We start from the raw sequence: 27,872 nt of genomic DNA, 5'->3' as shown, positions 1-27,872 counted from the left end.
TGCCGATTTTTTCTCTTCCCTGGAAGAGTAAAACTACCGTCTGGGAGGAAAATTAATGCCTCTATGTCCTCCTTTAAGCCCATGATGTGTCATGCAGGCAATGCCAATCCAGCTTCTTCTAAACAAGTAAGAAAGCATTATGAGGAGAGTGGAGAGCTGTAAACGTGGCAGGACTGGTCCGCTGCCTCTCCTTTTGCTCAGGCTTACCACTGCCATTGCAATTCGTCTTTGATTTTGTCTGGATGTCATGTTTCTGCCCTGCAGCTCTGTAGCTCCTCTGATTAACACAGCCCGGAAAGTGAAGGCAGAGCCCTGGAAACAGCGAATGCAAACCCCACACAGACTTTGCCGGGTTGGTACTCCCCGTGAATCAAGGAGGCGGTAATGTCTGGGCTGCTGCCTTCTCTCCAGGGGTGGCTTACCCTTCCTCCCCCCGAGCTCCTCCTCCCACATTTGTGGCTCTGCCCGGTGAGAGCTTCTGGGAAAGTAACACAATGGGGCCCATTCAGTTCTCACTTCTGCAAGGAGAGTAAACACTGGTGCAGGAGCTCAGCAGCTTCTATACAGGGCAGAGGACACTTTCCTTTCTTCAACACATCTTGAAGTCCAGGTATTCCAAACTCTGGGTGTGAGGGTGGGAGTGATGGCATGATGTCTGGCATGTGGCAGTGCTCCAGGCACAGCATGGGGACTGAGTTTAGGGACATTACATTTGTGGCTTTGGGCAGTGGGTGTTCAGGAGAGGGCTGCCCCAGTGTGTCTGTGTGTGGGCTGCAGCAGGACTAGATGGGGTGACAGCAGGAGAGCAGTGTTGGTGTATGGGACCACAGGGGATGATGAGGTACAGTGGCCATAATGCTGTGCACTAAATTTTCTCCACAAATTGAAGGCTTGCAGACCTTACTGATGCTATTTCAGAGCTTAGCAGGATGTTCTGGTCATATCTGCAGCCTGCTGCCTCCTCTGTGTTTCTCCCTGCCTTGGCCTCTCTCTGATACCTTCACTCCAGGGGCTCACTCCTGCCCAGCCAAAACCAACCTCTCCTTCCTGTAGCTAAACAGTGGAGTTTTATTTTAAACATTGCTATGAATAGCTTAGGAGGGAAGCAGGGAGCTTTCAGGGTGGGAGCCAGATGACCAGGATGGTGGAGACATGGTACATTTGCCGTTTAAAGAAGGGTAGCAGCTCACAAGCCTGTGATCACATTCTCTGGATGGCTATACCTGCTTGCCTTACAAAAAGAATTGTAGGAGAGATATTGATAGCTTACACAGATCAAGGCAATCTTAAGTTAGTGATATTTGAAGAAAACGCAGGCGTGAGGTGGGTGTCTGTTTCAAGGCAGCTGTTTGTGAGTGAAATGGTATCTGTGACCTTCACTTTTCATTCCAAGAATTCCTCCTCTTTTTTCCTATCTTCCTCCTTTATAACTTGTGAAATCATAGTGTGAGAGCAAGAGCAAGTGAGACCTGACCCACTAGGTGACAGCAGCAGCCTTCTTGGCACATGGGGTTCCAAGTATGTGATGATGTTTGGGGATGCATGGGAGCCTTGCCTCTCTCCTGGCCTTACATCTGTCTCTCCCTAGCCACAGATGCCCTCCAATATGGGGTCATCCTGGGGAATCCTCCTGCTTGCAGTGGCCTTGGGGGCAACGGCTGCCGCCCGCTGCCCTTCACCCTGTGTCTGTGATAACCTCCGTGCCCATGTCCTGTGTCTCAATGGGAGCCTGACAGCCATTCCTGACACCATCCCAGAGGTGGGGAAGGGGAAGAAAGGTCAAGGGATGGGGAGAGAAGATAGGTATGGCAGCCCTTGGGTAATTCGGCGTTTTATTTGTGTGATTGACAGCTCACCAGAAAACTAGACCTTCGGTGCAACAGTTTCATGGTCATCTCAGCAGGAGCCTTTTTTGCTACCCCCTACCTGACACACTTAGACCTGCAGCGCTGCAAGGTGGAGAGGCTGGAGGAAGGGGCTTTCCGGGGTCTGGGGAGGCTTCTCTACCTCAACCTGGCCTCCAATGGTATAACCCTCCTCTACCAGGAGTCCCTGGATGGGCTCTTCTCCCTCCAACAGCTCATTCTGGAGGGGAATCGCATTGAGGAAATACAGCCGGGTGCTTTTGGCCATCTGAGGTCCCTCACTGTCCTTGACCTGAGGGCAAATGCCTTGGTCTACCTCCCAGACATGGTCTTCCAGGGTCTGCAGGTTCTTAGATGGCTCCGGCTGTCTCACAATGCCCTCCATGTGCTGGGCAGTGAGGCCTTTGCTGCTCTGCCTGCCCTGCGCAGGCTGAGCCTGGACCACAATGAGCTGCAGGCACTGCCTGGTGAGGCCCTGGCCAGGTTGGATGGGGCTATCCGGCTAGACCTGGGCCACAACCCCATCACCTACGTGGCCGAGGAAGCCCTGGCCATGGCCTCGCTGAGCCACCTCTTCCTGGACCATGCCTCCCTTCAGGATGTGGCACCCTATGCCTTTGCGCGCAGTCCCCAACTCCGTATTCTGGACCTCCGGGAAAACCAGCTGCAGGGGCTGCCACCCCTGGCTGGGGCAGGGGGGCTGGTAAGGGTCAGCCTGGATGGGAACCCTCTTCTCTGCTCCTGCCTCCTGCGCCCCTTCCACAGGTGGCTGACAAGGGCACGAGTGCATGCTGAGGGTGCTTGTACTGCACCCCCTGCTCTCCGTGGCCGGTCCCTCCACTCCCTGAAGTCCCCTGAGATGAGATGCAGTCGCCTCTGGCCACCCCCTAGCCCCACTGCACCACCAGAGCAGCCAAGTTCAGCCAGCAGCAGGCAGTGCCCCATGGGATGTCTATGCTCCCCTGATTTCCATCATGGGTCCTGTGAGAATAGGGACCTGCGGGAGATCCCTCGGGACTTCCCTGAGGACACCCGCCTTCTCGACTTGCGTGGAAACCCCTTCAGGACAGTGCCACCAGATGCCTTCCCTGGCCTGAAGGAGCTGGTGTCGCTCCACCTACAGAGGTGCAGCATCAGGGTGCTGCACCCTGGGGCACTCCGGGGGCTGGCGAGCCTGGTCTACCTGTACCTCACCGACAATCTCCTCTCCACTCTGGCGGCTGCTGCCTTTGAGGGGGCGCCGCAGCTGGCCTACCTCGACCTGGACCACAATGCCTTCACCCATGTGCCTGCAGGCGCCTTCCGGCTCTTGCCCAACCTCATCTCTCTCCATATGCAGCACAACACCATTGGGGAAGTGGTGGAGGGTGACCTAGCTGGAGCCAGGGGGCTCCGCTGGCTTTACCTAGCTGGGAATGCCATCAGGTACATTGCCCCAGCTGCCCTGGCTCCCACCAAGATGCTGGAAAAGCTTCAGCTGGAGGGAAACCTCTTGTCAGAGGTGCCCACAGCAGCCCTGCAGGGCCTGCCTACCCTGAGTGAGTTGAAGCTGTCCCGAAACCCCATCAAGCACATGGGGGACAGTGTCTTCCTGCCAGTGGCCTCCAGCCTGCAGCACCTCTACCTGGACAACATGGGCCTGGAGTGGGTGAGTGTGTTATGGGACTCCCAAGGGGCAGTGGCACCACAGGGCATATTACAGGTTATACTGCCCAGGGCTGATGACCCCTATAGGGTCATCCAGACAGATGTCCTTGATTGCGAAGCCTTCAGGAGATGTTCCATAGCCTGGCTGGGAAGTCATATTTCTTCAGGCTTAGCTGTAGCACTCCCTTGCTTCAACCTTGCTCCTGGCTCCCTTGGGAAAAGCTTACTGCCGCCAGTCCTGAAACACCCAATTTCATTGGGGTCCCGACCATTCTCTAAATTAACTCCTTCCCTCAGCTCTGGCCAGATTTCTCTTTCTCTTATTACAGGCTGTCCTGCAGGCCTCTCCACTGCTATTATCATGAATATTTATATTCTCTCAAGGAAGTGATGTTAGCACCACCCTCATAACTGTGTATCTTAACAGCACCCAGGGATCACTCTGAGACCTCCTGCATGTGACCTTCTTTCTAAGAATAACAGGAATCTAATGAGTTCCAAAATGTGATTAAAACTGCTTGAATTAATTAATAGTCCCTCCTCTTTAAAGCAGCTCTTTTGTGGGGCCACCAGCTTCAGGACAGGTTTTCAGGCCCCTCAAGATGATCAGAATTGCAGGGGCAGACATCTGCTCCCCTGCCTTGATCAGCATGCCCCTGACATACCCTTCTTCCATGGCAGATTTCCCCCCATGCCTTCACTGGCCTCGGTCCCAAGATCAGAAGTCTCTACCTGGAGAGCAACAAAATGAGTAACATACCTGACATGAGCAACTTCACAGAGTTGGAGATCCTCAACCTGCATGATGTGCCTTTCCACTGTGACTGCCAGCTCCTTCCGCTGAGCAGGTGAGTGCCACAATGGGGGAGCAGCCTCAGGGATCTGCCTGGGGGTCAGCTGGACCTCCTATGATGAAGGCACAACCTCACAGTACACTGGCCATTTCTGGTATTTTCCCATGGTGGCGAGATGTACCACACATCTGTATGTAAGGATGGAAGTTGCCTGGGCTTTCTGGGCATAGGGAAAACAGCCACAAGCTGGGGTGGGCAAATATTGAGATATTCAGAGGTCACCCAGATTAGTTGGCCTTACTTTGAAGTGATCATCCACTTATGGGTATAGACTTTTGCCCTTTGTTTCACTCTTCCTCATTTCTTTCTGTGATCATCTACCACACTTCCAGGTGGATCAACAAACTCAACCTCTGCGTAGGGGCCACCTGTGGTTCCCCTCCAGAAGCCCAAGGGCTGAAGGTGAAGCTTCCCAGCACTTTCCAAACTTGCCCTGGCTGGGGACAAGACGAGGCTGCAGAAACCAGTCCAAACAAGACTAAGGCTGCTGCAATCAAGCCCAACAAGAAAAAGAGGTCGGCAAAATCTCCAGACAGAGGCTTCAGTAAGAGCAGAGCTTAGGGTTTCTTAAGGTGTGTAGGACATGTGCTGGACACAATAGGGCCATACCAACAGTCTGGCTAGAGCAGTTTTTCTAGACTTTTCCCCACCATGGAGACATGAATATTGCCCAAGGTTCACAGGAGAGTCCGGTGCCACCAAAACAATGCTGATTTGCCAAAGATGCAAGGTTTGGTTTTGCAGGACACAGAGGCACGTTCCATAGAGTCTGCAGCATGCTTTGGTGATGCAAACAATGAAACCAGATACTGGCTTCTTCTTTCCAAGGTTTCCACCAGCCATGTGGAAAAGCTGCTATCTGGAAATTTGGTTTTGTTTTTGAGAGCAGTTTCACAGCTGCCAAAATCATAGAAGAACCCAGAGTGGGACTGCAACCAGCACCACCCAGTAAAGTCCTGCAATTGCACAAATCTTATGCTAGAAAGATTAAAAATTATTAGTGAAAATGTTGCCTTAATTCCCAGCAGTTCCTCAGAATTAAAACATATGCACATGGAAGCCTTTTTATTTCCTGCAGAATTTGATCAGTGATCTGTAAGTGATCCCATGATAAACAATGTGCTCAACCTATTCCCCATGACTGCATAGGTTGGGACCCCACACCCCAAAAGTTTGCTTAAATTGAAAAGGCTCTGAAAGATATATGTACAGATAAAGATACGTTTTGACTAACTCTGGATTTTGGTGGCCTGGAAAGCAATATGCAAGCCTTGGGCCTCTTCCTGAAGTTGGTCACAGGGCTTTAGGGTACTGATCGTAGACCAAATTTACAGTACAACTGTTAAAAAAATTAAAAACTGAAACCATTCTCTAAATCCTGTGCAATTCTGGGTTCAAAAGCAAGAAATTACAGAAGCAGACACATAGTGCAGATGAGTATCTGGTTTTGAGGCCGGTGCCATGGAGAAGGCCTTGGCTTTTGTGACAATGGTGTGTGCTTTAATGATTGTAACATGTTAGATGGATGGGATCCACCTGTCTATAAAGGGTAAAAGAATCTTTGGCAGCAGCCTGCCTGATTTGATGAGATGGGCCTTAAACTAAAGAACTCTGTGTAGGTGAGGTCTAAAATCCCGTGGCTTCCTCGGGGTAGTACATCAGACCAATCAGTGAAGCGTAAGATGTTCCTTGACTGTCCCTCACAGTAAGCATAAAAGAGTTACCACCGAAGGCGTTTATGGTTGTGGGTGAATCCTCCTAAGCTCCTTCTTGGGTAATCCAATTGCTTGATTAAACCAGAGATGAGTGGGACAATTTCAGGTTCTTCCCTGGAAAGCTGTGGGATGGTATGAAAAGGTTAGAAGGACAGGGTGGTAGTGAGTCCCTCTGCAGGTGACTCGAAGAGGTAGCAGACACAGGGGAGCACACTCTGGAGTCTTACAGAGGTGACCCAGGGGCTCCTGAGGTAACAGAAAGCAACAGGGATACCAGCAGGGAAATATCTCAAAAGAATTAAGGGCTGTTCCTCTGGGAAGGTGATGCAGCCAACAGCCTGACCAAGGTGCCTTTGACACCAAAGCACACAGAATGGGCAACAAACCAAAGGAGGGGCTGGATGCCACCGTGCTGCTGGAAAGTTATGATCCTGTTGCCATTACTAAAACTTGGTGGGATAAATTGTGTGACCGGAGTGTGACTATCAATGGCTATGAGCTGTTCAGAAGAGACGGAAAGGAGGGGAGAGGTGGAGGGGTTGCCCTCTATGTCAAGAGGTGCTTTGAGTGTGAAGAGCTGCCTCTGAAGAACAGCCATGAGCAGCTTGAAAGACTGTGGGTAAAAATCAGACCCTGAGGCAACAAAAGAAACCTTGCGGCCGGGGTCTGCTACAGCTGCCTGACCAAGGGGAGCCTATTGATGAAGCCTTCTTGCCCCAGTTACAGAAGGCATCGTGCTCACAGGCTCCAGTCCTGTTGGGGGATTTCAGCCACCTTGACATCTACTGGGAAAGTACCAAGGTAAAGTGCAGGCAATGCACGAGACTCCTGCATGGAAGATAGCTTCTTGAGCCAGGTGGACTTCTGTAAAGCTTTTGACAGTCCCCCACAACTATTTGCTCCAAAATGGAGTGATGGATTCCATGGGTGGACTGTTTGGTGGATTAGGAATTGTTTAGATGGTTGCCCGCAGAGGGTTGTGGTCAACAGCTCAGAGTCCCAGTCGGCATCAGTGACCAGTGTCCCTCAGGGGTCTGTACTGGGACCAGTGTTTTTTAATGTCTTCATTACTGACACACACAAGAGGATCAGGTGCACCCTCAGCAAGCTTGCAGATAGCACCAAGCTGAGTGGTGCTCTTCATTCACCTGAAGGATGGGATGCCAGCCATAGGGATCTGAACAGCCTCAAAAGGGAACACATGGGAATCTCATGAGGCTTAACAAGACCCAGTGCAAGGTGCTGCACCTGGGACGGGACAAACCCTGGTATCAACACAAGCTGGGGGATGAAGGGCTCAATAGCAGTCCTGCCAAGGACTTGGGGATACAGGTGGATGAGAGGCTGGACATGATCCAGCAATGTGCACTCACAGCACAGAAAGCCAATCAAGCATCAAGAGATGAGTGAAAACATCAAAAGCAGCATGGCCAGCAGAATGAGGGAGGGGATTCTCCTGCTCAGATCTGGTGAGACCCCACTTGCAGTGCTGCATCCAGCTCTGGGGTCCTCTGCACAAAAAAGGACAGACCTGTTGGAGCAAGTCCAGAGGAGGCCACCAAAATGATTAAAGGGATGGAGCATCTCTCCTATGAGGAAATGCTGATAGAATTGGAATTGTTCACTCTAGAAAAGAGAAGGCTTCAAGGTCACCTAACTGCAGTCTCCTGATACCTGAAGGGACCATACAGGCAAGATGAGACAAGACCATTTACAAGAGCATGTAGTGACAAGCACAAGGAGGAGTGGGTTCAAACTGAAAAACAGTAGTTTTAGATTATGTATTAGTAAAAAATTCTTTACTGTGAGGGTGGTGAGGTACTGGAACAGGTTGCCCAGGGAAGTTGTGGATTCTTCATCCCTGGAAGTGTTCAAGGCCAGGTCGGATGGGGCTCTGGGCAACCTGGTCTAGTGGAAGGTGTCCCTGCCCACAGCAGGGGTACTGAAGCTAAATGAAGACCTTGAGATCTTTATGGTTCTCTTCCAACCCAAACCAGTCTATGATTTTATGAAAAAAGGTCTCACTTTTTCAGCAGGCATCATCATCTCTTTTTGTTTCTTTACCTTTTTCCACTCTTCTTGTCCTGACTTTCTTGGGGGTCACAACACTTAGACCAGAGAGCACAGCACCAAAGTCCTACAGGGGCAGCTCCTTTCCTGAGATGTCCTGCACTCATCACGTTGGACAGCAGCTTGTCCCCTCCAGCCAAAGCTACGAACCCAAACTAGCCTTTCGTGCTCTAGCAGCCTCTTTCAGTTTCAAGCTCCTGATCCAAAAGGCACCTTTAAAATCAGGCATGCACAACTACCACCCTAACAGCCACCCTGGTCATGCTCCGAAGCATGCCTGCAGTCTTTCTGCTGTTTCCTAGGGCTTAATATTACATGTCTGGGGGAAATTTTCTTGCACACCAGGAGAGCAGAGTTATGATGCCACAGGGTGGTCTGCTGTAAAAAAGGAAGGTCCTTTTTGTCCTCTGTTTCCCTTTGCCAGGACCTTCCCTAAAGAGCCACAGAGTGAAGCTGCTGTGGAAAGCTGCGGAATGCTCCAGATCAGTCTGTGTCCTCCTGCTTTATGCTGCTGATGGGAATGGGAAGCTCTGTCTCTCCAAATTCTGCATCTGAAGGGTCAATGGTTTCTTCTTTCACCCGCACAGCAATGACTAGCAAGAGATAGAAAGAGAGAGAGAAAAATAAGTAAATAAAATGTTGACTAGCATTACCTGCAGCACCTTCAAACCAGCTCTGTTCATGCAGATACTCAAAATGCCCCAGGCCCTGGGGCCAGCTGACTTCTGGAGAGTACCTCACCACAGGAAGCCCTGTCATGCCACTGCAAATCTATCCATGGTCACAGCAGCAATCAGGATGGGACTAAACCCTGGCAGTATTCAGCTGCTGGCTCCCAAGAACAACTTGTAAGGGAGGAAAAGTGGATGTCATCCATTTTCAGTCTGCCTGGGTTCACACAGGGGAACTTAAATGAACAGGAGGGACCTTCATGACTCTCCAATCCCCATGTGCACAAGACACCTCACCCACCCCTCCTTCCCCCTACCCAGTAGGGTTGGCAAGTGACCCAGCTGCTCTTCTTCTGGGACCACAGCATGAGAGGCTGTGTTCACATGCTGCAACAGCCCTTACAGGGATTGGGCTGTGATAGCCACCTCTGACATATCCACTTTGTCTCTCCTCCCTGACCTCACACAACCAGACCACTCAGCAGGGCAGCCAGGCCCTCAGCAGGCATTAGTAGCATTGAGATTTTGAGCAGTACTGGTCCCACCAAACCTTCTTGGGAGGCAAACCTTTCCAGGGAAAGCAAGCAAATACTTTCTTCTACTCTCTGGAGGAGTACAGGAGGACGTTTGACATGCTGCTGCCTTTTCCATCCTGGAGACGACCATAACTTATTGGCCAAGAGGGTGTATGGATGTGGCTGCAGGGTGGAATAACTCATTCCCTTACTCTCATCAGGTGCTGGCTCTGGCAAAGCCTGGCTGGCAGCTTTTGCTTCTCGTTTTGAATTCATGGCAGAAGGCTTCTTGACAGTCTGCTTGACGCTGCGGGCTTTGGCAGGTAACTTTTTTCCTTAACAAAGAGATAACAGAGTATGAGCAAAAGTGTATTTCTTTTCCCCTGGAAAATCAGCAACCCTGCTCCTCTGAGAAACCACAGACCACAGACCAGCACAACTGAACAGAAAACTACATGGTCATTAGCTGCCAACTGGTTATGCAACAGAAATGGCCTACTGGAGAAAAATTCTATAGTCATCATCTCAAAATAAGCTCCTTCATGTTCTCCTTCATTAAAGGCAAGGCACTTCAGCATCTGTTTAACTTCCAGGGAGCAGGTCCTTTTGGAATCAGCGTGGAATCAGCTTTGCTTACCTGTCTGAGTCTAGTCCTAGGCAATGAGCATATTTGCTGCAAGGCGCAGACATTGTAGTAACCATAATGTTCTGGGTTTTAGCTGACCATTTTATTTAGGTTGAAAATATTTATTCTTTAGATGTCCTTTCCTTTCCAACCCCCAGGAAGGAATTTCTTGTCTTTCTACAAGATTTGCCACAGCTACTACAACAATGACAGCAACAATGATAAGATGAAACAATAAAAGTATTTCTACTGGCCTCTTCAGCCATCCTAAGGCTTTCTTTCCCTCAGCACAAAGCAGGGTTGTTCTCCAGCTACCATCCAGCTGCAACAAACATCTCCCTCCAACCATGGACACAGTAGTGACAGCAGTAAACCTCACACCTGGAAGCAAGTGCCACATATACCTCGGCCAACAGAAAACAGACTGCAAAACAGATCCTTCCTGCACAGAGCTCTCTGCACTTTAGGTAACAGGGCAGGTAAGAAGGGTGAAGCTGTGTTAGTAAACCCACAGCTGACTGAGGGCATCTACAGCAAGACAAGGCCTCTCTCTCCTGCTCTGATGGGACATGGACAGGGTTCCTCTAACTGGGCCCAGCCTGCGAGCGAGCGGGAGGGCACTAATCAAACATCACTCACTCTTCTTTCCATAGTGTTTCTTCCTCTTCTTGGGCACCTCCTTGGCCTTCGCTGGAGTTGTGGGCTCTGTCATGGAGACGAGAGGGAAACGAAAGCCAAGTCCCATAACCAGTAGGTAACTGGGATGAAGTGACATAAGCGAGAAACAGATATACCCATCCCCCCAAGCCAAAGCCCTCTTCCCAAGACAACCAGCTGAGGTGAAAGCAAGGCTCTAGTGCAGTTGCTGTCTGTGCTTCCAGGTGAGGGCCCAGAGCAGCAGGCTGGGGCAGCACAGGGGAGAGAGGCCCAGTATAGACTTTGTAGGGGCAGTAAAGAAACAAGATTCATAGTTTGAGACAAGAAGGAAAATATCTGCAAAGGTGAGGCAGTGGCCTCCCTGTGACAAGGGAAGGAATGAACTCTTGAGAGGATGCTCTTACCTTTTACAGACAGAGTCAAAGAGTTGATGAGAAAAGGGTGCATGGGGCGAGCTCCTGCTGCTATCTGGCTAAGGGTATAGCTATGCTTAATAAAAGGGAGTTGTGCAGGGATAGGATCACCTGGAACTCTACCCAGCTTCCTCAGGAGCAATTGATTCTCTCTTGGTGTGGGGGAACTGAGCCAATCTCAAAACTCAGGCTGTTTTCACTGCATCAGGCTCCTCCCTCTGCCAGCTACTAGAATGTGGCAACAGAGGAAGATTTATGGTAGCCAGTACAAATCAAGGAGGCCATTTGCTTCTCCCTACAAGGCCCAAAAATCAAAGGAGGCATTCACTGAGCAGGAAGAAGGAAATCTTTATCTCTAGCATTAGAAACCATAGTAAAATCTTTACTTACCTGGAGTCACTGGTGGTTGAAGCTGGTAGCCTGTCAGCTCACACCACCCCACAGGATAAATGTCCGGAGACTCACAGTCCACCCACTGGTCATACTCGTTGTCCCAGCCATCAAAATGGATGCTAAGGAGACGTTGGACTACACGCTTGACTGTGGCCACACAGATGAGCCGGGGTTCCATCAGGTCCACTGCCTCCACCTTCATGCCTGCCTTGAAGCCATGGTTGGGACAGTCCTGGGTGCATAAAAATTAAAAAATGAAAAAAGAAAAGCCAAGGCCATTGCACTCAGTCCCAACCCGTATCTGGCCAACACCACCCTCACATAGACTGGCCTCCAGCCTAAAGCAAGCAGACAACACGTCCATAGATCCAAAAACAGATCCAAGGCCAGCTGTGCCCTCAATTCAGCCTAGCCTTTAGAAGAAGATCCCGATGTGGGGGGAGCAGCAGTTCAGGAACATACAATCAAACAATTACCTGAGCTACCCCTGGGAAATCAGAAAGACCAGCATAGGCCCAGGTGCTGCAGCAGTTCTGTTGATGTAAAGCAGCTCTCACCCTCCACCCAACATGCCAACCACATATCCACAGGTAATGAGCAATGCAGAGCCCACCAGGAGCCTGGAGCTCACAGAAACACTAGAGAATCACAGGTGACACTCAGAGGGACCCACAAAAGGCAGGACACTGATGTCCCAACTTGGAGAGCACGTACTCCTGGGCCTTTCACCTCTCCTTAAAGTGCTGTCTCTCAGCAAACTGCAGCCCACTAGAGACTGCATATATTGCATATACTGCATATTGTCTGTCCTGACATCAGGAAGACTTTTGTCACTGTCTGCCATAAGAACCTCATAGAGAAGATGATTGAACTATACAGGCTGAGTGCGGATGCAGCAAGATAGACTGAAAACTGGCCAAAAGACTGGGCCAAGAGGACGGTTATTAGTGGCGTAAAATCTGGTTGGAGGCTAGTAAATACCAGTGTACCTCAAGGGTCAGTACTCAATCCACTCCTATTGAACATTTTCATTAATTATCCAGATGACATGTCAGAGTATCATGTCAAACCAAGCAAGCTTGCTTCTTGTAGAAAAGTGGGAGGAGAGACAGAATATACTAGATGGTTGTGCTGCCCTCCTGAGGCACCTTGACAAGGTGAAATCCCGTATCTGCGGAGGAAGACCCCAGGCACCAGCAGAAGCTAGGGGCAGACTGACTGTGTGGCAGAAAAGGGCCTGGGAATCCCATTGGACATGAAGTTGAACATGGGCCAGGGTGTGCCCTTGGGACAAAAAAGGCTAATGGTAAGCTGTTCTCAGCAGATCAGTGGAAATGATCCTTCCCCTCTGCTTGGCACTGAATTGTTCCCTGGGAGGAACATAGTGAGGGAGACATAGTGGAGAGAATCCAGCAAAGGGCCAGGAAGATGATGAGGGAACGGCAGCATCTTTTGTATGAGGAAAGGCCGACAGAGTTGTGACTGTTCATCCTCGAGGAGAAAAGGCTCAGGGGTACCTTATTTATGTATATAAATGCCTAAAACAAGGGTGCAAAGATGGAGCCAGATTCCTCTCAGCGGTTCCCAGTGCCTGGACCAGAGTTAACAGGCACAAACTGAAGACACTTTCTACCATGAGTGCCACTGAGCGCTGACACAGGTTGCCCACATGGTTGTGGAGTCTCTATCCATCTGGACACGGTCCTAAGCAACCTGCTACAGGTGACCCTGCTCTAGCAGGGGTGTTGGACAAGAAGTCACTTCCATCTCAGTGATTTTGTGACAGCTGGAGCTATTGCTTACTCCAAGCATCCCTATACATAGTTTCTTCCTGGCAGCACTCACTGTGTTGAAGAGCCGTGATGGAGCAGGTCTTGATTTGGTCTCTTCCAGGTAACGTTCCCAGCTGAATGTCTTCGCTTCGTGCCCTGCAGAAGGAAGAAACACTAAGAGGTAAAAAGGCAGACACTGGGTAGACCAGATGGGACAAAAGGCAGAGTAGGCAGGAAGGAGGCATAGCAACTGGTTGCAGAGCAGGTCAATGAACCAGCATGTACAGCCTGATCTTCGACATGAACCTAGTGCATGGATTCCATGGGAGTCCAGCACCCCTCTCTGCAGGCAAACACAGAAAAGTGCAAGTTGCAGCTCTGAACATCGGTGTCAGCCATAGACCCAGGCCACAGAGAACGGGGAGGACGAGCAGTAAGTGGGAAGCAGTATGCTCAAAACACACCACTTAGACCAATCTTTCTTTCTCCCAGCAGCAGGAACAACACATGTAGATGGAACAGCATTGCACAAAATGCTGCAACACAGAAATTCAGAGCAGGCCTTTTCGGGTATGGCTAGATGAGGCAGCAAAAACACTCCTAGGGTGATTGTCTCTTACGAGTTTGAAGAAATACGTCAGATCTATTCATAGAGAAAAGAATAGAGATGACTGTGGACACTTAAGTACTGATTCCTGCAGCAATGGCTCTACTTATCTCTTCCCACCTTCCTTGTCCTTTAAAAGCTTTTATACTGTTCAGTTTGGGGATCATACACCTCTGCCACTGATCTGCCAGGAGCTAACCAAGACTTGGTATATGGGCAAAGCTCAAACAGCTTGGCTCTCTGAGCTAGGTGTCTACCTGAAAAACAAGTGGATTGGGACCTTGTTAATTTATCTGAACCTGACCCCTCTCAGGAACACATCATCCATGAAATTCTGCATGCAGGTTTGTACCACAGGGTAGAGTCCAAATCTCACCTTTTGGAGGGGTCAGTTCAATGTTGTTCCTCTTACAGAAGTTGGCAGGGAAGATGGCGTGTGAGGAGGCATGATAGCAGAACCAGTCAGAGCCATCATCAGACGTTGCTCCATCAATGCTGATCATGAGGTACCCATCCAAGAGAACCTGAGATGGGAGTGAAGGCATGAGTTTAGAGCTCTACTTGCTCTAAAGCCTCTCCTCCTCGCAAAAGATTCTCTCAAGAGTCCCCACATATCAATCACAATTTCCACTAGATAGTAAAATCCAGTGTTATATACCCCAGGTTTCTCCTAATATGTTAGTCAACACAAGCCAATCCCCAAAGCAGAAAGTTCTGCAGGACTGAGACCAACACTAAGAGCCTTGTGAAAGGACTATGTGAAAAGCCTTAAATGGTCAGGTGGTGCAATTCGAATTTATTTTATTGATTCCTTGTAAAGTGGTTTGTTCTGTTGTACCCCCATGTTCTCCCCAAGTTAGTTTATCCCTGGGTTTTACCCTCCCTCCAACCTGTCCCTCATGCCATTGCCCCTCCTTGTTCCAGCTCTTTCCCTGCCTGTCAAAGCAACCCAGCCCCTTTTGTTACCAAACCTTCTTTGCCACTTTAACCTGGGCCAATTCCTGACTGCAACACCCTTTTGGAATTCCCCTACTTCTCGAAGCCCCATTGGTCCATGTGACATTTCCTCGCCACCCTCCTACCCCAATTACCCCTAGGCACTTGATGTAATACCCTCACTCCTCCCCTGAGGATTACCTATTGGTTAGCTGTTTGTATCCACCCCCTGATTTGTATCTGTACAAATCCACTTGCACTGGAGTGTCCTGGACTCTTGGTTTCTGATCCCTTTTCTTGGAATAAAGGAACTTCAAGACTGAGAGCCTCCTCCATTCTCCTTTGCCTGGTCCCTGTTGAGGTTTGTGTCTGGCACCATACAGCAAGTGGCTCTAAAGGTTCTGCCCCTGGTAAATCCCCATACTGAGGCAGTTCCCCACTCCGAGCGTAGCGCCAGAGTTCTACGAGCTAGCCCAGGCTCTGGTAACAGAGCAGTCAGGAGCTGTGTTCTCCCACAGAAACACCTCATTAGCAGCCCAAAAAACCTCTCAACCAGCCAGATCATGAATTTGTTACTGGGTAGAAAGAAAGGAGCACCGCCCTCAGATTTGCTACTTCATACAGCAACAAGACTTGTCCCGTCCTGTCACTCCTTGGTAATTAGTGCCTACCAAAGGCGACAGGCATGCCTGTCCCAAACTCTTCCATTTCCACACCGTGGCTGAAGGGAACATTTTACAGACAAACAGCTCTTGTAGCATCCCACTGCAAAACTCTTAAGTGTCAAAGTCCTCAGCTTGGGTTCTGTGAGGGCTAACAGCTTCTTGAAGCAGGAAAAGCCCAGATGAATGCTGTATTTTCAACATTCAGCACACTTCACTGAGGAAACCTGGGCAAGGAATTTACTTCTCAACACTAGCACAAGAGTAGCACTCACAACCACCTCATCAAGAGACAATGAAGGTGACACATCTATCCTCATGCCATTGCCCACATGGAAGTCACCTCACAACTCTTTCCATTCTTTTCCTTTTTCTATGCAGTCTCAGAACTGGAGAATAAATCTTCCCTACTGCATGCCCAAGGGTGGAAAGAGGGTGGTTGCCAGTCACACACACTGGTCACTAGCTTGCAGAACAAGCATGCTCATTTTTATGCTGTCTGTTTAAGTACACATGGATAACAGTTTGTCAGACCTCTGAGGTAACCCCCCAGTTCCCGCCACACACCCCCTGTCCACTTCTCTTGACAGCCCTCTCTTGTCCCCCATGCAAAATCCTACCTGGCCTTATTAATTTGAAAAGACCTGAGGAGAAGCTGCATTATCCCAAGCAAACATAGCAGATCCCCTTAGGCTCACTGAACTTACCTTGCAAACAGTGGCCACACAGATGTTGCCCAGATTCAGGGGGTCGATGGCTTCCAGTTTCATACCTCGCTCAAACCATCCACCTTCAGAATAGACAGCTCGTACCTAAGTGAGACTCTGGTATACCATGTGCTGCCAGGAGTATGGGAGAGTCCCATACTGACACCAAGCACAGCAAGTGCAAATAGGCTTAGAACTTCTTCACTTGGCTCAGCTTGGGAGGGGGAAGCAAAAATATTACAAGAAATACAAAGAGGCAGCCAAACCAACACTATGTTTGTGTCAGCAACCTTTTGCCATGGCTCTGGTCAGTCAGAGACCAAACCCAACTGCTGCTCCATAACAAAGCCAACTTCTTTCTCCTCTCCGTCCTTACCAGCATTATCCAGTTCCTTGTCAGAACTGGTCTCCCATGAAATCCTCTTCCCTCTCCAACTCAAAGCTCCCTTGCTTGCCCTTTGATTGAGTGCCTCAATCTGTCACTGTCCTTTAATTATTTCAGCTTTCTAGTTTGACCTGCTCCTTCTTAACAACAGCCTTGAACCCCAAAGACCTTACTGCCCTTAGGTATAATAACGACCACCCTCAACAATGCACATAGCAGCATGTATGCCTAAGCAAGGAAGTGTTATCACTGCTTCCTTCTTTGTGACCCCCACAGAAAGGCAGACTTGTCCTACCTTCTTAAATAGATATGGCACAGCATCACAGTAAATCTTCCGGAAGGTGGGATGGTTTGCCATGTCATTACGTTTTTCTTCTGTGAGGAATGGAACAAACACAGGTAAAAAACTTGCAGCAACTGCAGTAAGAAAACAGGAATATTAATAATCAGTCTGTGAGAGCCTAGCTGCTATAAACCCCCTCAACATGAGACCATTTAGTAAAAAGAACAGGTCAGTCCCTCTACACGTATGAAACGGGCTGTGATGAAGGGCTTGCTCAAAAGCAGATGGCTCAGCTTCCTGAGCACTACTGATAACACAAGCAGCTATAATCACCAGGGAGAGGCAGCAAGGAATGGAGACACAACCAAAAAGATCAGCAGAGCTCAAGTCTTGCTTTTTTCTTTGTCTTCTACTTTGCCAGAGTAAGCCAATCAACAATTCCTCTCGGTAAAGTCCAGAAAAACACATCCTAATGGCATCCATTGTTACAGTAGCCAGCATGAATTTCTTCAGCAAGAGGAAATCAAACATCTGTAACATTGCAAAGTCTGCATTCTCACACTAAGGGGACAGACTGCCTGCTTCAGGTAAGAAACCCTACAGTCACCCGTTCTGACCTATGATCACAGGGCTTTTATCTATCCAGATAAAAAGCCAGCAAAAAAGCCAGCACAAAACTAAGCAGACTTCACCTGTTAGGTCTTGAGGCAACTGCCTCACTCCCAGCATGTCAAGACCAGTGTCAACAGAAGGGTGCAGGCAGTTCCCAGCAAATCAGAAGATGGCTGCAGTGGCCTGATCCTTACCTGTCTTCTTTATGTCGTGGCCAACTCTCCGTGACCAGCCCACAGGATGGATGAGGGGACTCCACATGTGGCACCAGAAGTCATCATCACTGTCACCGTCCTCATAGAGGAGTCTCAGTCTGCCCCCAATCACTGTGTCCACCACTGCCATACGTGTCTGGGACACATGGTTCTTATCCACCACCTCGACCCGCATGCCCTGCCGGAACGGGTACTTCATGCTCTCTGCCATCTGGCAACAACCAACAGAGGAGGTGAGATCAACCACAGTTCTCCAAACACTTCAGAGAACAGCTTTCCCTGCAGACATGCAACCTGGCACTTCCCAAAGCTGACTAGGAAGGGATGCATAGGAGTGGGTTCTTTGGGGCGACAGGTAGCTGGCAGCTCAACACATGACAGTGTGGTTGGGCACACACACGCTGGGTCTCCCTTTTGTCATGTGGCCTCATAAGAGCTGCCCCACTCCAGCCCAGCAGCAACACCCAGCCAGCACCTTGTGTGAATGTTCCCAGTGAGAAATCTGTTAACGAGGAACTGAGGAAGGAATTGTGTGTGCCATTTGCAGTCATGAAAGAGATCACAAGGGTTTTGAGGCTGCAATTAGTTAGAGGTGTAGCTTCCCAAAGTGCAACAGGATTTTCAGTTGACTTCAAAAGAGGTCAGGTTCTTATTTTACCTTTTTATTCTGATCAGAGATAGAGCATCATGTAGCTCAGCAACTCCACATCCAAAGCCAGTTACTCTGCAGACTGACCCAAAGGCACAGTGGAGTCACTGGCTGCTTTCTGACTTTTTCTGAGACCTTCAGTTTGCTCATGCAACCTTGTCCTGCTCATCCACAAATGCCCAGTGGTGTTTATAGAACCCCTGACATTTTGGAACTGTGATCCCAAGATGCTATGCAGCAACTAGGAAACACAAAATAGATACCCAAACCAGCCTACATCTGAATTTAGATGAACTTTTAAGCTAAGGTCCCTTCCCCTTCCACTTCCTGTTTATTAGGTGGGAGTGGAGATGCTAAGGGGAGAAAGAAAAGCAATGTGTGTTTCCTTCCACCATTTCCCTTTCAGCTACAAGCTGGGGCCCAGGAACAAGCAGGTACAACCACCCTCTTCACTTTCGGAGAAGTAACATGGGAAGCACTAACTACATCCAGATCTCCAGCTCAGTGTCACCACTTACCTTGCACACAAAAAAACTTATCATCTGCCTTCCTGTCTGCTGTCTCTGGGACTTCTCTTCCTTATCTGCCATTTCCAAAGCTCCTAGCTACAGGAGACCCTCTTCCCTCTAACAAGGTGTAATCTCCATGCAGGCTACACAAAAACAATCATGAGAGCTATAGAGATGCCAAGGCCATGGCACGTTAAGGAAGCCTGCGCCCTTCTCGCTCCTTGCAGGCTGCTTTGCTACCAACACTGAAGGCAAAGATTTTTTTACTCTCCGAGCTATTTCCTGGCACTGAAACAGGGCAGGGAAATGCCAGGCTGGAGCTGCACTGCCCTCGCCCTTCAGCAAAATGCCAAACCTCATCCCCAGTATTTCCCAGCAGACCATGTGACAACAGCTTTTAAAGCCTGCCTATGACCCAAAGCAGAAACTGTTGTGCAGAGAGGGCACCGAGGCTGTGCCACCTATTAACCACAGCATCATGACAGGTATCTTAGGAGCACGTGGAAGCACTCACTGCCCCTGCCCTGCCCAGGTTTCAAGGCACACAAAAGTTGCACAGATCAGAACCAGAAGAGACATGCTGAGCACATGTCTTGACTTCAGCTTCATTTCCCCCATACAAAACGACAGCCTCCCATGGTTACCTTTATGTGGAAATCCACTGGGATGGTCCTAGCTCCCACCAGTTTTTTCATGAGGTAACTTCTCCAGTCAGTGTACTTGGCATGGATAGCTACATATGAGCAGGGAAAAAGTCCATCTTTATGACCAAAATAATTACAGCACCACACCTTTCATCTCTCTGACAGCCCATGAGCACTAAAAGGTCTTCTTCACACTTAGATTCTGAACTCTGTTTTGCCAGCTTGCCCCCACATCTGGCTGAAGGGATCACCGTTACAGAATGAACTGGGCCAAGCAGACACTCAACTCCACTGATCTAGATGAGGAAGTGGTAATAGAGCAAAACACATGAGCCATACCAAGAAAATCTCAGCTTGCCAGAATTCCACTAAACTGGCATCCCTCTCTGAACTGCTAGTTGTGCAGGGACTGGAGTCACTGCACTTACCAGAGATGTTGCCCAGGATATAGGGCCAAAAAGTTCCCTCAAAGTTCAAGTCCAGCCACCATGTGGATTAGAAGGAGGAAAAGCCTTTAGCTTTAGCATTAGCTCCTACAGGTCTGACATCAGCTCTGCATGCAGCATCCCCAGGTCAATAATGGGGAGATGCAGAGGGAGCAATTCAAGCAGTCTCCAGCTTCCCAAACTCAAACTGCTGCTTGTAACTCAAAGCACAAATGGAGCTGTAGTCCTACATGCAGTGGGAACACCTGTCCCTCTGTGCTAGGCATAAACCAAAGCTTCTCCATGCCCAGGTATATACTGACCCCTCTTGTCCCCCACTCACTTTGTGGTGGTACCAGGATTTTGCTGTTGATGGCACACCAGCCAATGGGGTGAATATCCACTGTGCCCAAATTACACCAGAAGTCACGACCAGCATCATTCTCAAAGCCCTCATATCGCAGAAGAGCCCTATATCCTGCCAGGACAGAGCAGACAAAGGCATTAGAGGCCAAGAATTTGGCACCACAGGCTTAGTACCCACAGCATGGCCTTCAGCTCTCTTCACAGGTTACCAGAGCTTCTCCAGCAACTATTCCTGGAAATTGACAAGCAACCAGAAGAGGAGCCATGCTGGTTTCCTCTAACTGCTGCACCATGGTATTTCCTGTTGCAGAATCTCTCAGCAGTTTTAGAGCTCCAAAGAGCTGCTGTTTTGCTTGACCAGCTACCCTCAGTTCTCTAAAGCTTCCCTCATAGCTTAGCTGTGCCCAGCTGTCAAAGATTACTTTGGAGCCTTACCTACAATTTGGATGACAGATGCAATCCAGTACACACGACTGGGGAGAACAGCATCACTGTTCAGCACTTCCACTTTCATACCTTTCACCACATCATCCCACTGATCGAAGAGCGGCACCTGAAAGATTGAGGCAGCCTTGTTGGGAGATGGATGTGGAAATCAGAGCAGGGTTTAGGCCCTTCTAGCTTTCGGAGACATGTCTTAGGCAGCTACACTTTTACTTTAGACACAGGCTTGCATGCCTTACCCCTGCTAGATTTGCCAACATCTTGAAATACAGTTGAAGTGTCCCAAGCATCTCACTGGGATGTTCACTGAGGATCCCAAAAGGCAGAATACCATATAGCAATACTTAACTGTTTCACTGCCAAATGTCTTATTATTCCAAAGTATCTACTGCCATTCCTCTATGGCATAAAGATACCTAACAATGAGGACACCTAACGTGTGCATCACCTATCCTCAAGAAAAAGGAAATGTTTTCAGTATTATCAGACCACAACCCAAAAGGAATATAACAAGTCTTATAAAAATTGGACATGTTGGAGGTGCAGCTACTGCCAGGCTCACAAAAACTGAATTCCTCTCTGCACATCACCCTGGTCTGTACTCAGCCATACAAAATTAGCTTCCTACTATCATCCCCAGTCAGAACTAATTCTGCTCCCAGTCAGCACTGAGCCATCATTACTGATGACTGGAAAATAGAATAGATCTTCTCAATAATGTTAGAGTCAATATAAAAGCAAACCATTACTTTAAAGCTTTCAGGTACACAATATGGCAAAAATCACATGTGGTATAAAAATTGTAGAATTACTATAAGATTAGTTGATTAGTATACTTATCAATTACTGTTAAGTTAAAATGTTAGTTGGTTAGGTAATAATTCCTGTCATTCTGACCCACTGGAAGCAGTCCAGAGATTTCTTTTGCCCCACTTTTGTTATGTCTGGTTCAGATTCTGGTTGGAAAACAGAATGTCCTTGTAGTTGGTTGTGTTCTTGGAATAAGACTACAATATTTCTGAATGTGTTTATAAGGTTAGCTTAATGTTCCTACATGTAGGGAAGAAAAACCAGGAAAAATACTAGAAGCTACAGCCATGCTTTAGCAATCCAGAAAGCTACAAATATATGAAAACCATAAAAAGCTAAAAATTATAGGCATCACTACCACCAGTGTTTCCACCAAGTCTCCCTCCGCTTCCTTCCCCCAGAACTCCTGGACCCTTTGTGAGACTCCCATTCTCAACTGCAACAAACCCCAACTTCTTTCCTTGCATCACCTGATCTCAATAATGCCCTGCTGGGCCTCTGCTCACCACCCGTCACAGGAGCACAGGGGGGCCCCATTGCATACGCCATGCCCTGTGTGTCCTGCCATACACAGCAAAATAGAACTTACGTGTTTGAAGCAACTGACAGGAGCTGCCTTGTAGCCGTTCTCCTGCAGGTACTTTCCCCAGTCGAAGCCCAGGACGAGTGCTACAAGCAGACATGAGAACAGAAAATCAGATGAGATGACAGAACAGCCACAGAGATCAGTTACCTCTGGACTACTGCCTGCAGCCTCCAGGCACTAGGACACAACACACAGGGATTATGCATTCCACTCCATTTTCTTTGGTGGGAAACTAGACCCTATGTGAGTGCAAGGTCACTAATCCCCACAAGAGGCAAAATATATTATTAATCAATATTTACTGTCACTTGCTTTTGGAGGAGCAGAAAGGGCAACAAAAGCGGTCAAGTCCAGCCCAGGGCTACAGCACTCCAGGGAGAGTGCATTATTTCAGGGTTAAACCGCTTCACATTTTGCGTCTCAGCAGCAATACTGCAGGGTCCTATCAGCAGCACTTGCTTCCCCAGAGGGCGCCGGGAAAAATCAGAGATACTAATTTGAGAGATTAATCCTACAGTCACTCCTGGTTGCAGGCTACAGCTCTGCTCCAGCAGCAGTCTGCTCAGGGATCATTCCCTACTGCTGCTATGCCCCAGCACTCCCCTTTCCCCTAACACAGTAAGTTGCTACTCCTTCAGCTGCAGTGACTGGTTTTTGCTCAAAGTGATCAGTGAGTGACTCAGGGCAACCATGAGCAGTGGGGCAGGAAATGGCTGGGAGAAACAGGACACCTTTAAGTCACCTCTGCCAGCAGAAGTCAGCACCTCATGGAACTGGGACCACAGAGCTTACACTCCATGTCAAGTCATACGAGGAGTGAGGATGAGCCTACAATAGTGGATGGGCAGGAAGAGGATAAAACACATACCCTGTGTTCTGCCAGCTTGTGTCAGAGCGATCCACACACATCGTACAAAGAAGTGTACCAGAGAGGAGGAGGAGGACTGCAGGGCATACATCCCTCAAAGTGTCCCCATTTCTTGACTCCAGCAGCTGTACCTCCTCACACCTCATTTACACTCACCATCCTGACCTGTCAGTGTCCCATCTGCCAGCTGTCCCGTTCCCTGTAAATGGAGGAAGGCCCCAATCTTGGCTGACCAGGATGCTTTGTGCAGAACTTTAGCTTTCTTTGTTGGTGGTTTCCCCTATAAAAGAAGGAACATTAATGGCACAGGAGACTAAGCTACTCCCTGGAACTGGGCATTCATCTCTTCCTTGGGACAATTTTCAGGCTACTACAATATTTATTAATACTCACAGGAACAAGAAACAGTAGGTAAAATACACGTGTGTCCTTTCTCAGCTTTTAGGGAACACCACCTTTAGGCTGTCATGCCTTCTCTGGGGACTTGAGGCAGGAAGAACAAGCCATTGTGACTGTCAGTCTGATATTTAATTAGAGAGCAACCACCTACTCCTACATAAAGGCACATCCTGCTCCATCCCCAGGAAATCTCATAGAATTATAGACTCTCCCTTGAAGAGCTGGAAGTCTGCCTTCCTAAAGTTCGGGAGCATGACTTTACTCCTTAGCTGACCTGTATTCCTCAAGATTGCAAATTCCACCAATGCATGACCACTGCAACTGGAGCCACTGCCTCCAGTCTTGACATCCCCAATTACTTCACTTACCTTGGTGACCATCAAGTCTACTGTTGCACTCCCTCTGCTGCAGCTGTCTATTCCCTGGCTTAAGAAATTATCCCCCATGAATTCCAGGAGTCTCCTGGATTACCTACAGCCTGCCATGCTACTTTTTGCAGGTATAGGGGTGGTGGAAGTCCCCCAGCATGACATGAGCCCGCAACCACGATGGAGCCAGAGAGCCAGCTGGAAATGTTTTAACGCACCTGCAGTCTGGCCAGGATGCTGGCCTTTTTGGAATTTGAAGAGTAGCTTCTGGAGCAGGAGACGCTGCAGAAACGTTTGGTCTTGGAGAAGAAAGCCTCCCTAGTGCCCACAATCCCACACATTTCGCACACAGCTGCAAGAAGGAAGGCCAAAAATGTGAGGATTTGGCAGAGTCAATGCACTACAAAGACAGAGCTGAGACCATCTAACCATGATTATACAGCACAGATCCCCCACAAAGCCCAGAAAATGCAGTCTGAATCCAAAGCTGCTCCCAAAGCACTCCCAAGGTGCAGCCACACACCTTTCACTGCCCCTGAACATTTCAGACAGCACAGGCAGTACCTGGCTCGGAGCCACTGTCTTCTGTGAGCCGGCCTGTGGATGGCTGGTGCATTGGAGAGATCGAAAGCTCTCCAGCTTCCCTGTCTGCCACCTCATCATCGCTGGACTCCTCCAGACAGGAGCTGCTGTCACTGCCCATGCTGCTGTTGTAGCACGTGAGGTTGTCATAACCCCCAAAGATGTCCAATTCATCATCCTCCTCATCGTCATCACCTTCCTCCTCCACCCGTTCCAAAGATGAAGTTTTGTGGCAGAAGGCAGACACCATCTAGAAAAAGAGACAGTTTGCTTTAAAAAAGACATTTTACACCCCACTGCACAATAAACCTGCCTTTGCTGCTGGGGGAGGCCCTCTTGGGCCAGGGAGTGGCCTCAGGGCAGGCAAGGAATCAACATAACAACCCCAAAAGCAGGACTTTGAACTGCCTTCCCCCAAACCGATCCCTTTACTAATATTCAACATGCTGCATTCTGCTTCCCAAGAGGAAAGTGCCACAGGGCTGTTGCTAGATAGAAAGCAGCTTGAGGAACATAGAAAATACAGGGCAAAGCACTGCCTTGCTGATGAAGGACAGATGAGACTGTGTCCTTTCCAGGCAATGTTCCTCCCAACATAGTTGCACAGCACAGCAGCGCAGAGACCATCACAGTAAAGCCAGCACAGACTTCCAGAATGGAGCACAGGCTGCACGTTCCTGCCACCACAGCTCACAAGACCAGCACAGCCTGGAAGTCAGCAGGACCAACTCAGTCCTGGAGACAGTTCATGTCCTCTGAAAACTGCACAGTCCACAGCTGACCTCGGTTCAGAAACGACACCAGCAGGATGGCAGAACGTTTGCTATAGGTTTTTGCCAAAACCCAGATGCCTTCACAGCTAAACATCTTCACTGGCTCTTTGTACTTGCTGTTACAGCAGGAGAGCTGCAAGACAGAGACTGAAGAAAGAGTACAGAAAAACAGTCTGTCTCAGACTAGAAGAATCTTGAACTAGGCTCCAAATAAGCATAAAAGAATCTGGGAAAATATGTTAGCAACTCATGAAGGAGCAGCAAGAACTCAGCATCAGCACAGGAAGTGATGGAACAGAAAGGCAGATTCAAACAGCGACGTGAGGCAGGAGGAGACAACTGCTCCTCCAAGTGGGCAACAACAAAAGATCAGCAGAAAGCCTATCACCTTCCAGTGCTAAATTCCCTCTGATCCCTGGCTCCCAGCTATCATTATAGACACGTGGGCAGGAAGATCAGAATTCACTCACTGCTGTCTCCCCGCATCCTCCCTGGCTGTCACACAAAACACATCCAAGATTCCCAGGTTACTCCCTAAACAAAGAGTTGCTCTCCTGCGGATCCAGGCCCTCAGACAGCATTGCTGACGTCTGAAAGGCCTGAACTCCTTTAAAAAAGACAGATTTTAATCGCCTTCTAGTCCCTGTGTGGGTGCATTTTACACCAGCTCGCAGGAAGCACCAGTGCATCGTTACTCTTCCACAACAGGTGAGTGAAACTTGCGGACACGTTACAAGTCCCCAGGGCTGCCAAGAAAGGGCAGCATCACCCGGAGCCTCCCGGGAAGCTGAGGCGGACGCAGGGGCTCATCCCGCCGGGATCAGACGGACGCACTGCCGCCCCCAGGAGTAAGTGAGCCCGAGCCCTGGAGGAGTCCCCGTCGTGTCCCACTCACCTCTCCCCGGTCCTGCTCCATGGCTCCCGGGACGCCGCCAGCCCTCCTCAGGCGCGTGGAGAGCGTCCCCCGCGAGCTGTGCGTCTGATTGGCGAGAGCGGCGGAAAGCACAGCAAATCAGCGGGGAGTTTGTTCCCGCCGCGCTGCCCGCGGCTCCCGACGGGAGCTGTAGTTCTCTTCCCGCAGCAATGGCGCCTGGCGGCGGTCCGGCCGGGAACAGGCTGGGCTCCGCTGCCCTCTGCCCGGCTCCGTTCCTGCTTGCGGTTCGGGAATAGCCCGCTCCTCGGCCCCAGAATGGCTTGGATTGGACGGTGCCCTGATATCATCCAATTCGAACCCCCTGCGGAGGGCAAGGTCATTTTTCACTAGAACAGGTTGCCCAGAGCTCAATCCAACCTGGCCTTGAACAATCCCAGGGATGGGGAGTCCATCGTTGCTCTATGCAGCCTGTGCCGTGCCTCACCACCCTCACAGTAAAGAATTTCTTCCTGGATCTAATCTCAGCCTGCCCTCCTTCCGTCTAAAACCACTAGCCCTTGTTCTGTCACAACCTGCTCGTATAAAAAGTCCATCTTCCTCCTTTTTATAATCCCCCTCCAGGTACTGCAAGGCTGCAATGACGTCTCTCCAGAGCCTTTTCTTCTCCAGGCTGAACAACCCCAGCTCTATCAGCCTGTCAGGAAGCTTATGTAAAGGTAAGCCCCTGGAGGCTTTGGAGTTCCTGAGCCCCTGGAGTTCTATTTTCCCCCCATTTATTTTGTTATCGCTGTCACTGTGATGACGTTGTAGGAGGGAAAAAAAAAAGAAAAAAATAAGGGGGCTGTACTGAGCATTCTCAGTCTGTATGGACTTTGTAGTGAGTGGCTGAGCAAATAATGTGTGAAGCACAACTGTACAGTCTTAGCTGCAGGAGGGAAGTAAAGCAGCATGAAAAAGGTTTATTCCAAAGGCTTACCTTATACAGGGATTGCTCTTCCAGACAACCCAAAGGCTCTAACATGAGGCTACAGCCTGTTGATACAAACACAACGGGGTGTCACTACCCATATGAAACACGCTGAGAATCCGGGGTAGTGGTCACAGCCTAGTTACAGAGGAACAGTGTCAGGGAGCTGGCAAAGCCACTCTGCAACTAGATCAGCAAATTTCCATAGCATCAGGGATCCTCCACATTCAGGTTTTCCAAACGGTTCTCCTCCAATTTTAAAAACAGAAAATTGCTGCAAAATAATACAGTTAATAATGAAACAAATCATAATGACTGTTATTCCCTTGTAAATACTGCTAGGCATTGCATGGCATGGCAGACAGCAGAGCTGTTTCCAGAAAAGACACAGTACAAAATTAAAGGCTCGTTAAGTCTTTCTACTTAAATAATCTTTCACGGAACACATTGTGAGCTACAACTGGTGTGCATCCCCTGTTCCCTTCCCAGAGTGGAACAAGCAGCACCGCTCCCTTAGGTCACACACAGGCTGGCTCAAGGCTTCTTGAAGGCTTCAGTAGAAACGAGTCCTGTGTTGACACAGAACAAGATTAAAAGGCAGTCCCCACACTACAGCTGTTCATTTTTCATTGCAGTTCTAAATAAGCCTTTTCAATAAATAATAGTATTTAAATAAATTCATTTTAATGTGAATCAAGTTCAATTTGATTGAGGAATACTTATATTCTTTTCAGTATTAAAAACTCTGTTTTGTAACAATAATCATAATAGTTCTGTAACACCGACTCCTTTCTTTAGAGAGACAACAGCACTGACAATCTCAGGTAACTAAAACTTAAATGAGACTTCACTTTTCCTATCTCCTTTCCTACTGCTGTTCTGGGCTTGGTCTGTGTTTTAACATAATCTACGATAAAAATTTTAGAAAGATCAGTATCAAAGGGCTGCTGTCAGGTGCAATGACAGAAGGAGCCCTGGCTGCAACGGGAGGGATTATTGCTGCA

At 49.0% G+C, this 27,872-nt stretch overlaps 2 protein-coding genes across 4 annotated transcripts; one reads left to right on the top strand and one right to left on the bottom strand.

The window, feature by feature from the left end:
- The first annotated feature begins 367 nt into the window (after positions 1-367).
- CHADL (chondroadherin like) lies at positions 368-5,600 on the top strand. Its single transcript, XM_068191375.1, has 4 exons — positions 368-1,759; positions 1,852-3,513; positions 4,194-4,360; positions 4,699-5,600. Exons 1-4 carry the CDS (start codon positions 1,595-1,597, stop codon positions 4,925-4,927), a joined length of 2,223 nt encoding a protein of 740 aa, XP_068047476.1. The 5' UTR covers positions 368-1,594; the 3' UTR covers positions 4,928-5,600.
- L3MBTL2 (L3MBTL histone methyl-lysine binding protein 2) lies at positions 5,415-26,077 on the bottom strand. 3 transcript variants are annotated; one of them, XM_068191376.1, is made up of 17 exons: positions 25,923-26,077; positions 24,237-24,504; positions 23,891-24,024; positions 23,062-23,185; positions 22,041-22,120; positions 20,633-20,750; positions 20,175-20,309; positions 19,407-19,495; positions 17,584-17,815; positions 16,790-16,869; positions 16,110-16,214; positions 14,181-14,328; positions 13,271-13,353; positions 11,423-11,657; positions 10,602-10,667; positions 9,550-9,672; positions 5,415-8,744 (listed from the first exon to the last, which is right to left on the bottom strand). In XM_068191376.1, the coding sequence occupies exons 1-17, from the start codon at positions 25,941-25,943 to the stop codon at positions 8,635-8,637; spliced, it is 2,151 nt and encodes a 716-aa protein (XP_068047477.1). In that variant the 5' UTR covers positions 25,944-26,077; the 3' UTR covers positions 5,415-8,634. The 3 variants fall into 3 exon arrangements, with proteins under 3 accessions (XP_068047477.1, XP_068047478.1, XP_068047479.1); XM_068191377.1 differs by having other exon boundaries at positions 23,071-23,185; XM_068191378.1 differs by lacking the exon at positions 10,602-10,667.
- Between the last annotated feature and the right edge of the window lie 1,795 nt (positions 26,078-27,872).

This window comes from Anomalospiza imberbis, chromosome 5 (assembly GCF_031753505.1).
Source record: "Anomalospiza imberbis isolate Cuckoo-Finch-1a 21T00152 chromosome 5, ASM3175350v1, whole genome shotgun sequence".
Taxonomy (NCBI): Eukaryota; Metazoa; Chordata; class Aves; order Passeriformes; family Viduidae; genus Anomalospiza; species Anomalospiza imberbis.
Note: the sequence above shows the minus strand (reverse complement) of the source record. Positions and strands in the feature narration are given on the sequence as shown.